Raw genomic sequence first — 11,578 nt, 5'->3', positions numbered from 1 at the left:
TAGCCGAAAGTGCTGCCACTTGCCAAGAATAAGATCAAAACGCAAAGCAGTTATTTGGATGGCCTCATGGATTGGAGAGTGCAGAAATACTGATTAAAATAGGAGCAGGACTAGGTCCATAAATTTAATTTTGAAATCTCATTAAGTGAAGTTAGACTTCTACAGCGATAAGTGGGAGCAGTCTCCTTCTTTACAGTGGGAGCAGTCTCCTTCTGCTAGTTAGCAGAATTACCTGTTCTCTCAAACCTCAGTCTGCAAAATGCATTTTCCCAACCAGATAGACAAATGTAGGGAAAAGTCAAATTAGGGCTCGGCGGGTAACATTTCATCACGTTTTAGCTTGATGGAGTCCATATACAAGCTAAAGGATAATAGTTTGAGGTTTATTTGTTTGCTTGGGATTTTAAAACACAGGAGCACATTGTAGTATTTAATTTGCTGACCATATAGTTTTGTTTGGGACATATTTATTCCTCATTTTAAATCGCTTTAAAACCATATAATTTTATGAGTTAGTATATTTGTATAAAGAAGTTCCATCTCAGTTTGGAAAGAGAATTGCGTGTATTAGCTGAAAGTTAATTTAACTATATCACACAGTGGGAACTTATTATTTCTTGGGGACGCTTCAAATCACCATTTATAATGAAGTTTACAGATCTCCCACACTGAAGTAATAGTTTGTAACGGGATTTAAATGGGTAGAAATGTGTCACTCACTTTTCATCTCTTCAGCATTCTTCCGGGTCTCTGTTAGAAGGTGTTGGGCTATTTTAAGTGCTTCTTCCAGCTGATGGATTTTTTGTGTTTTTTCATCAGACTGGCAGCAAAGAAGGTTTTTTTCCTTCTTCATTTCCTACAACAAAACATTAGTTACAAAACAGTCGATTAAGTCAATAAACGGAGAGTAGTGTGATGTGGCATACTACCCCTCTGAGTCCCATGAAGACTCTGGAAAGTTGGGCCTTGGTTTCTAAGCACTTACAGTGGTTAGGAACACAAACTGCACTCTTGGCAATCCTCAGAGGGCAGACAATCCTTTTGGGACATCTCCCAGCTGGCACAGATCACAGCAGTACTTAGCTGGCTCAGGATATGGAACCAGGGAGCTGCAACCAGTTCTCTGTTGCCTGCCCATAGCAGATCTTGACACAGGATAGAATCTAGCCCACAAAAACGGAGTCAGTGAAGTTAAGTGACTTGCCCAAAGCCACAGAGGGGAGTCAATTTCACTGCCAGTATCAGAACACAGGAGAAGTTTCCAGTTCCAGCTCCTGTTCTCAGACCACCCATCTCTGTGTGGATGATTCAAATATATGAAGTTGCTCTTGTTAGCAAGATAGCATTAGATGCAAAGTATTATTACTCAATAATACCTGGGGGTTCGGGATAGAAAATTTTCTAAGCATCTTTTTTCCAAATAAGTTAAGAAAAGTTAGAATACCCCATACAACTATGTCCTACCTGGGAACTTAAAATAAAAGTGATTTCTAAGAAACTAACTCCTTCCACCCAAACTCCTGCATTGCTGGGTAACAGATGGCATGGCTCTGGTGGGACTCTCTTGGAAGCAAGCCATCATTTATTCATCTACTTACTACTAGCAGATGGGCACCAGTGCACAGAAGCCAAATTCAAGAAAAGGGAGGGTCTGGATGGAAAACAACCTAAATCCTTGCTGGCACAGCAGGTCTGTATTTTCAGCTATTTAAACAAGTCACCCAAAGAACATGAATTAAACCGTTGCTGCTTCTAGTTATTTTCCTTTTGTTTCACAACCTCCTAGTCCAAAATATCCAACTGTTATATTGAGAAACACACACACACACACACACACACACACACACACACACACACACACACACACACTATCATCAATCATTCTAAAATACACAGTTGTCAAGAGACAAAATTTTTAGACAATGCTGATGTCTGAAAAATGTCTCAAAGCTGCAGGAATTCTGAGCTTCCTGTGTTCAAAATACCAATGAAATTCAAGGGGTTTAAATGACTGAAAGGCCCGCCCCTCTTGCTGTGACTCAGCACAAGTGGCTCTAATTAAGAAGCATTCAACAAAAATCTGGAACCAACAACCTAACATAGCTGCAAAAAAATCCCATGCTCTGATGCTGGACTTTCACAAAACCATTTACAAGACATGCATTCTCCCACCTTCATGTACATCCCATCCCATCATTTGCAATTATAATTTGGCCTCATTCACATAGGCCATCATTAACTCTTGCTTGAATAATCGAAATCCAACGTATTTAGACTCGAATGCATCTGCCCTGAAAAATCTGCAACAGTTACAGAACACAGCAGCACACCTCCTCAGTAATACAGGTTCACTTGAGTACATCAGTCCTATGTTTCACTCACTCCGCTGATTCCCCAACAGAACACTCAATCAAATCTGTCTTTATTTTTGAAGTTATAAAGAACATGGGCCCAAAATTCCATCTTACTCTCTCAGACTTCAGTAGCTGTGTTCCTCAGGAACAACTGTCTACACATCAGAAGTAAAACTAGCATATGCAGGAGACAGGGCTTTTTCAGGAGCTGGCCCAATACTATGAAATTCACTCCTGCAAAAACTTAGAATGACAACTAACATCACCATTTTTCATATTTACACTCCCCCCACCCCACCCCACCCCACCCCACCCACACACCCTTTACCTTCTGGGACAATGGCTTTCAACCTCTTTTCCATTTGCGGACCCTAGAAAATTTCAAATGGAGGTGCAGACCTCTTTGGAAATCTTAGACATAGTCTGTGGATCCCCACAGACCACGGGTTGAAAACCACTGTTCCGTTGTAAGGACAACCTTTCGAGGACCTCTTAGACAGTCTGCAAACTCCCAGGGGTCTGTGGACCAGCGGTTGAAAACCACTGCTCTGGGGGATATGGGAGAAATAGAAACCTCAAATAACAGATGCTAGTCACCTTAATTATTCTTAACTCTGGAAAGCATTCAGATACACCAGCAATTGGCACAATATAAGAACTTAAAAAAAAAAAATCTCGGCTGTTGCTTCTATGACTATTCTGACTTCTCTTCCCTTTCATTTTCCTTCTAATTCCAAATTAAAAGGAAAATCTTTTAATCTACAATCAAGGTTTTTTTTAAAATCAAAATTTACAGCCAAATCCTTTTCGTGTAAATTGGAATAACTTTATTGATTTCAATGGAGCTATGCTGATATATTCCAGGTCAGGATCTGGCTTCATAGTTAGAATTTTGATGATAATGCTAGTCTATAGTGCTTGAAAAAGTAAAAATGTACAAATCATTTTGGGGATTTTCTCTTGCTTTAAATTGATTGTGTGACCAAAAAAGAACCCATTCCTCCACGAAATCTTGGAATTAGGCCAAACACACTTATACTTAGGAAGCAGCTAATGATTCTAGAATTTCCAAATGAACTCAACCCGATATTTAATATATTTTATTTTTAGGACTAAACAAAGAGTCTTTTGAACCATACGACATAATTAGATTAGACAAATAATTCCATATGAACTTTAACCCTATCTGTAGTATAGCTAGTGCAAAATAATTTTTTGAAACCCTGACCATACAACCAATTTTGTGCCTGGGGTCAGTCCACATGGAATCAATTGCAAAAACTGCAAGATCAGGGCCTTATTTTGTATCACTTCTATAGGTCTTGTGACAGGGTCGGGCCAGAGGGCTACAGGAGAGTGATCCTATTGGGATCCAGGAAGTGGGCGGGCCAAAGCCCGCCCACAGCTAAAAGATCCCCCCAGCCTTAGCGGGGGATCCACAAGACCTGGAAACCAAGTGATTTTGGGGGACAACTAATGAAATAACAGGGACAGGAGTGCGGTCAAAGGGTCCGAAGGGAACCTGAATGGGACAATGAGAAGAGAACCCCGGACAGTGCCCACTGCTCCTCGAAGGCGTCAAGGGAGTCAGTGGACGCCGCCCAGAGGAACTCTGCCCAGATGCATGAATGGACGGAGGATCAGAAAGAGGCCCCACAGTCACAGGAGACTCCATCCGCCAACCTCCTCTCCCTGGTTTTATAGATGACCATTTTAGCCAGGACCAAGAGGAGGTTGACCAGGAGGTCCCATGACTTTGTGGGGCCACGGATAGAGAGTGCATAAATAAGGAGGTGAGGGGAAAAGTGCAGCCAGAAACGCAACAGGATATCTGTGAGGACCCGGAATAGGGGCTGCAACCTGGCGTACTCCAGGTAAACGTGCGCCAGGGTCTCCCTCACGCCGCAGAAGAGGCAGGTGTCCCGGGACGGGGGTGAACCGCGCCAAGTACATGCCCATGCTCACAGCCCCATGAAGGAGCTGCCAACTGACATCCCCGGCAGACCTTGGGAACAGGGTGGAGTATAGGCTGGCCCACCGGGGCTCCTCACCCTCTAGAAGTGGCAGGAGGTCCTGCCACTTTGTGTCGGGGTGTGACGCGAGAGTGAGGAAGTGCAGGGTGTGGAGCACGAGCGTGTATAGATGTTTCCTTGGCGCAGTCTGGAAACGAACCAGCTTCAAGTCGTATAGCCGGCTTACGGTGAAAGGGCGGGTCCACAGGGCAGGGGCCCGCTACAGGAGAGTGAGAGAAGGCAGATATATTAGCCCCAGATTAAGCAGGTCCCTTTTCCCTGGGTAAGATAACGGGGCAGTTTCAGAAAAATCAGGAATTTTCTGAAACCAATTAAGGCAGGCAGGCTAATTAGGACACCTGGAGCCAATTAAGAAGCTGCTAGAATCAATTAAGATAGGCAGGCTAATCAGGGCACCTGGTTTAAAAAGGACCTCACTTCAGTCAGTGAAGGGTGCGCAAGGAGCTGAGAGTGAGAGGGCGTGCTGCTGGAAGACCGAGGAGTACAAACGCTATCTGGCATCAGGAGGAAAGTCCTGTAGTGAGGATAAAGAAGGTGTTGGGAGGAGGCTATGGGGAAGTAGCGCAGGGAGTTGTAGCTGTCACACAGGTGTTACATGAAACTCTGTAGACAGCTGCGATCCACAGGGCCCTGGGCTGAAACCCAGAGTAGAGGGCAGGCCCAGGTTCCCCCCTCTCCCTTCCCCCTATTGGATATAAGAGGAGTCAGGGTGACCAGACAGCAAGTGTCAAAAATCGGGACAGGGGGTGGGGGGTAATAGGAGCCTATATAAGAAAAAGACCCAAAAATCGGGACTGTCCCTATAAAATCGGGACATCTGGTCACCCTAAGAGGAGTTGACTTGGACTGTGAGTCCCACCAGAGGGGAAGGTCCCTGGCCTGTCCCCATGACCCAAGGTGGGTCAGCGGAGACTACGGGGATTGTTCTCCTTCCTTTTCCCCATGCTGGCCAGTGATGAGGTTAGCTGAATGAATGGCAGGTTTGAGCCACAAAAGTGTCCAAACTGAGGGCTGCCGTGAATCTCTGAGGTGAGCAAATCCGCCAATAAGTGCAGGGCTCACCAAGGCAGAGGAGGAACATTGTCACAGTCTTAAGATGGTCCAAAAAAGGACAGCCAGATTAAGACAGTATCGAAACACAACTTCTGGTGGAAATACACTATTCTCCAACACACAGCTTGCAGAGTTCCCCTGTGAGTCAGTAAGGCCTAAATGGCACCAGTTCTTACTGATTTCCAGTTTAAATTGTTAATTATTCCAGTTGCCCCTCTGATTTCTTTACCTCAAAGTTTCTCCTCAACTCATTTTGCTTTGACTGGCTTGCCAGTAAAGCCTCTTCTGCTCTGCACAGCCTCTCTGTAAGCTCATTGGAGTTGTTTTCCAAATGATGTTTCACTGCTATTGCCTATGAGGAAAACACATCACATTTTATTTGTAGTCATATTTAATCTATTTAAAAAAATTAAAAATTCCTGATGTCCCTTGAAATGATGAGCTCCAAAGATACGTTATAAAACAAAGCAAAAAGAATAAGCTATGTTCTGCTTCCTCTTACAGAAAGAGAACTTTGGAGTAACTGTTGACTTCTGCGTTGTATAACTAAGAGCAGAATTTGGCCCTAATCCTTGAAACTCAGCATGATGGCTTTAAAAAAGTACAATTAAAAATAGGCCAGATATCTGAAAAATCCATCCTCCTTTCACTGTCCAGTCCCGGGTTCTAGATTCTGTATCATACCAAAACCAATACATGTTAAGGTAACACAAATCTTTAACTCAAGACTGGGCAAGGATATGAAAAATATTTTCAGGCACATTTTCAAGTATATAGTTGTAATGTATAAATATATTCATAATTTAAGCAATATTTATAGTACAGTCTGTTAATCATTGGGAATCCTAACCAGAGCTTTCTTTTAAGTTCAATCATAAGGGCAGCAGATTTAACACTTGCTCTCAATTTTTTTTAACGTAACATATTTTGTCAAAGCAAGCACCTATTAGATTTAGAAGATGCTTCCCCATTCCCACTCAGTCCTCAACTGCTCATTTGAGAGGTAACGTTTAGGTGTTGGACCGATAATCAGCTATCACCAAATATGCCATTGAACAGCCAACAAACAGAAAGGATCAATACCAAACTAGACTCAGTTCTATACAATCCAAATGTCGGAGAAAAACACAGTTCTCACTTTTTGTTTGGGTACAGCAAGTCAGATGCTTTATTTCTCTCACACAAATATCAAGAGATTGACAAATTACTCTACCTTTCCCACTTACTATATATTCAAGGAATAGGTTACATGTTCTTAAAAACCAGTATTTGTACACCTTAATTCCCTGTATTTATGGACCAACAAAGACATTCAGCTTGCACCTCTGTCTCCAGAACTACATTCTTTGGGGATAAGGGAAATTAGTGTAGTGCTATGCTCAATCTTAAATTTATCACCTGACTTTATATCGCTATCTAAACCAGGAAGTTAACGAGACCATAACTGTGACACCACCAAATTCTACCTGGTTTTCAACCTTTTTAATCTGTTTTATATCTGTCATAAGAGCTCTATAGTACTCCAAATTAAAAAGGAAGTAAATTTATTACCAACATCAAGAGAGAAAAAAATGAGAATGAAATAATTTAGTTCCATTCTAGAAAGGAGGACGCTTTTCTGGATAAAAACCTTTAGACGTCCAAGTTTCAGTATGAAGCGAGTGTTTCAAGAGTAAACATGGAAAGAAGAGTATGTGTAGTGGTTAGTATTTTCTCCTCTGTAGAAAATGTTTGATTAATGTGCTCACATAGCTATGCCGGACAGCTATCGTGGACAAATTTAGAACCTCTGTATTAAGTCAGTGTAGACCATGTGTATCAAAAATAAAAAAGCAGTTTTCTATTAGAGAGTGTGGGTAGAAAAGAAGCAGTGCTCAAATCCGAACAAGTCTAAAGGGAAGGGTTCCAGGGCATTACCCCCAAACTGACTTTGGGCCCATCTGCTACCTCAGTTTACCTTCAATCTTGCATCAAACCAGCTATCACATGTGGCGATTTTACAGTAGTGCTCTCTTCCAGTTTGGTTTATTATCATAACACAACACTCAAACATACCCTTAGCAGCCTCAATTATTCCTTTCCGTTTATAATGCCTCAAGTTTTTCCAGGTTTTTATGAGAACATGCCCATCCCTGCAGTCCAGCCCCTCTCTTAGCTGGGATTTCTGCATCCTGCAGGTCCATCAATGGAGGCTTATCCCTGCACAGTTTCCAGTTCCTTGTAAATCTCTTCCCCCCAAAGTCTTCTGCCTTAGAGTTCTGGAAAATTGTCACTTGTCCTCTTCACAGGCTCTCTGCCTGGGAACTAAGGAGAGAGAGTGTGTCTCTCTGAACTTTTGGGGCGTGGTGGAGGGTCTCTCTCTTGAATGACTACAGGCTGCCATGCATCTAAACCAGCAGGCCTGTTTAGATGCATGCTTCTGTCACATGACCCTTGTATTCATTCCCATCATACAGGGAGATGGGCTAAACCTGAGAAAAAGTGCAGCTGTGCCCCAGTCTTGGAATGGACCAGCTCACCCTGTGACAGGAACATAGCGCAGCTTGCTCTCACCTGTGATGTATTTAGTTGCACTTAAATATTAGTCATGTATAGATCTTTAAACACAAAAAAGAGGACAGTTAAAATTTTACATGAAATAAAAACTCAGCATCACCACTTCCATTTGAATAGTTCAGATATTAAAAATCCTACGTTGTCAAGTTCTGCCCGTAGACCATCGGAATCGTTCTTGGCTTGCTGCAAGTCCTGGTTGAGTTTCATCTCCTTGCACTGCTGGGCCACTGTCTGTAAGGCACGGAGCTGACGTAATACTTCCTAGAAATGTAGAAGATGGGGGAGGGGGCGGGAGGAGGGAGAAACACACTCCTGTTACATGTTTCTAGTCAAGTTACTAGAACTATTAACACTGGAAAACATGGGGGAGGGACTGTAAATAGTCTCTGTAAATAGTTACTAATTACACTAAAGCCCTCTCTTACAGAAGCAAAAAGAGTTTAAAAACCATTTTTAAGTAAAGCCTAAATTCGGTTATGGCCACTAATGGCCAGGACTCAGTGTGGCCAATCAGAGTAGCCTACTGAATCTGTTACACCAATACAGGTAGATCAAAAAAATACTAGCAAATAATGGAATGAAGCTTATATATCAATTCAAAAGTAGATCTCCATAACAACATTGAGCATTACAACTAAGCAACCAGACTAATCCCCAATAATCATGATCCTTTGGGGGGAAAAATGCCCTTCTTTGCTATGATTACATGTTTAACTTACTGCTGTAAAAATGTTTTTTGTGAGGAAACTGCCTTAGTTTTTTCAATTTGACTTAACATAAGACTGAGTAGCAACAGAAGTTTGGTAGAGGGGCATTCACTCCTCCCGCCTCAGTTCTGGGGGAGCAGAACTTCACTAATGCACACCTCCGAAGATCCTTAGGAATCCAGCCCATCTCCTGCAATCTTTAGGAGATGCAAAGTAGATATCCATCCAGGTATAATTAGTTTTTGAGGCTTCTTCCCAGCCCCACGGTCCTTATGGTTGGGGCTCTACATGAATTTGAGAGGGAATTTATGTGGGGGAATAGGGCTATGAGGGGCACAGAACTTTTAGTAGAGGGTGTTGAGGTTGGTAAGGAAAAGAGAGAGCTAAGTGGGGGAGCAGAAAGTGGAGGAAGATAGGGAAGGGAAAGCACTAGTGGCGTCTCCTGGCAACAAACCTCTCTGCCAAACTTCTCTTGGCAGCAGTTGCAGGACTCCCCTCTAACAAATCATAGCAGGTTTGTCAGATGGAGAAGGTAGTGAAGTGCTAGTGCTTCCCCTCTGCTTTCTCCTAAGCACCCTCCTATCCTCCAGCAAGACACCTGCTCCATCCCATGTCCTCAAGTACCCCCACAGCCTGTTCCCACTCTCATTGCCAGCCAGAGACCCATCCTATGAAGTCCCCAACCCTCTTGGATCCCAGTGATCCATTTCCCCAAATCTTTGTCTCCCCCACTTACCCCCCGCCCCTCTGCCCTCATACCCTTTCCAAAGGCCCACTCCTACCCTGGGCTGGCCTGCCAGGAGCAGAAGAAGGCAGGTGGGGAGGGTCACACTCAGGAATAAGTGAGCCAATTACTAGCAAAATGTTCACGCTTTTTTCTGATTTTTTTATCGTCTAACTATAAGTTAGAGGTGAACAAATTGGTAGCCTGCCTGCCCAGCCTACCTTGAAGAACTACGGATTCACTTCCTCTTACCAAGTTATAACCACCAGACTACTATTATCAACAGGTAAGGAACATGGCTTTAGTCAATTTAATTCGTGGTAGGCCAATAAATTGTTTCACTAACAAATGCAGATCCATCCAGCTGCCAAACTAAAAGAAAAGAAAAAATCCAAATAAAAATAGCAAGGGAGAGTGTGACAAAGGAGAAAAAAAATGAAAGAGGGAAGGTCAGAGTGGAGATACTTAAAATATTTTCCCACTAACTTTCCCTCAATTTGAATACGAGCTACTAAAATTTGCCCCTTAGTGGCAAAATCAGAATATCATGTTACAAAAAAGTTATTTTCCTTACACTAACTGGCTTCTTTTGAGCTGTTTTGGCTACATGGATCCTGCTCTAGGTGTGTACGTGCCCCATGTGCATGAGATTGGGTTCTTTTGGGTTGACAGTGCACAGTGTAGCATCAGCAGGTATCTTAATATGCACGCACACACACACGCACCCCCCTTTCTGGGGAGCTTTCTGGGGGGAGTATGGATAAGGTTTTGGGCAGGTAGCGGGTAGGGTCCTGGGAGACAGTTGGGGGGGGTCTTAGGAAGGGGCAGTTAGGGGATAAGGAACAGGGAGGCTTTGGTAGGGGGTGGGGTTCTGGAGGGCAGTTAGGAGCAGGGATCCCAGGAGGGGGCAGTCAGGGGACAAGGAGGCAGGGAGGCTTAGGTAGGGGTGAAGTCCTGGGGGGCAGTTAGGTGCAGGGGTCCCAGGAGGGGGCAGTCAGGGGACAAGGAGCTGGGGAGAGGGTTGTGGGTTCTGAGGGGGGCGGGAAGTGGGAGGGGCAGGGGTGGGGCTAGGGCAGGACAGGGGTGGGGCTAGGGCGGGGCTCCTCCCATCCTCTTTTTTGCTTGCTAAGGCTATATGGTAACCCTATAATATGAGAAGGTGGATCTAATTTATTTAGTTCACAGAAGATCTTTATGCAGTCAAATATCCATTTCAAAAGTCTCTGGGTTGAAATAATGAGCCCTCTAGACCTGTCCCAAATATTACAAAAAAAGTTCTAGGCCAGTTATGGAAAGGCTTTGTTCTATGGAGGTGATAGAAAAGTGCCCTAAAGACACCACTCATATGAAGTTTTGCCTCTCCAGGAGTCAAATGAGGTTTTGGGGGAAACACTGAGGGTCTATGCCCTGATGCAAACAAAAGCCTGAGACCACTCTGAATAAGAACCTAGGGCGAGATCAAAGAACAGTCATCTTGTCTTTGTGAAATATAGTAAAAGAGGTCCTGCCATTAACACCTAAATCTAGCTTATCCTTTGAGCAGAGATAACAGTCACCAAAAATCCTGTCTTGATAGAGAGGTGATAAAGGCTCTAACAGGGACAGGGGGGAGATCATTAGGTCCAGGACTACAATACTTTGGTCCCAGGAAGGTCCCTCACTTGGGGAAGTGTAGTTGCTGTAGCCAACTACACTTGAGCACCACAGTCTCCAGCGGCATGGTTCCAAAGCAGGGCACAGGGCAGCCTCCATCAACATGGCTTTTAATCAGATATCCCTGTCTTTAAGAGAGCGAGGTCTGAAGTTTTTGCAGATCCTACACTTCTCTTTAATATGCGCCTCTCTGAGGCACTTAAGGCAGCTCGTGTTCAGGTCACTAATAGACATAGGTTTGCTGCACCCAGCCCATGGCTTAAACCCCAGGGACCGGCCATACCCCGTCCTTGGGGCTATGTCCCTAATGGGATTCCGCTCCTAAATGCTAACTGCTAACACTACAGTAACGATATACAAGAAAAACTCAGAGTCCAAAGTTAGAGAAACCACTATCGGACTTGTGAAAACAGGAAGCGTTCCAACAACCGTCACTGGTGGAAAGAAGGAACTGAGAGGGCATGGGACCAGCAGGGCACAATGTACCAGCGCATAAGC

The 11,578-nt window shown here is 43.8% G+C and overlaps 1 protein-coding gene across 1 annotated transcript; it reads right to left on the bottom strand.

The window, feature by feature from the left end:
* Window positions 1-220: 220 nt before the first annotated feature.
* On the bottom strand, window positions 221-8,255 carry LOC135980071 (centromere protein F-like). The gene is made up of 3 exons (XM_065580152.1): window positions 8,135-8,255; window positions 5,670-5,792; window positions 221-856 (listed from the first exon to the last, which is right to left on the bottom strand). The coding sequence occupies exons 1-3, from the start codon at window positions 8,201-8,203 to the stop codon at window positions 713-715; spliced, it is 336 nt and encodes a 111-aa protein (XP_065436224.1). The 5' UTR covers window positions 8,204-8,255; the 3' UTR covers window positions 221-712.
* Window positions 8,256-11,578: the final 3,323 nt, after the last annotated feature.

Source organism: Chrysemys picta, unplaced genomic scaffold, assembly GCF_011386835.1.
Source record: "Chrysemys picta bellii isolate R12L10 unplaced genomic scaffold, ASM1138683v2 scaf1759, whole genome shotgun sequence".
Taxonomy (NCBI): domain Eukaryota; kingdom Metazoa; phylum Chordata; order Testudines; family Emydidae; genus Chrysemys; species Chrysemys picta.
Note: the sequence above shows the minus strand (reverse complement) of the source record. Positions and strands in the feature narration are given on the sequence as shown.

What these genes read in the sequence shown, in the direction of transcription:
- LOC135980071 (XM_065580152.1), bottom strand. Translation starts at nt 8,203, where the DNA reads ATGAAACTCAACCAGGACTTGCAGCAAGCCAAGAACGATTCCGATGGT. An exon ending in TACGGGCAGAACTTGACAAC is followed by an intron (nt 5,793 to 8,134) that starts GTAGGATTTTTA and finishes TTTTCCTCATAG; the next exon opens with GCAATAGCAGTGAAACATCA. An exon ending in AGTTGAGGAGAAACTTTGAG is followed by an intron (nt 857 to 5,669) that starts GTAAAGAAATCA and finishes GTTTTGTTGTAG; the next exon opens with GAAATGAAGAAGGAAAAAAA.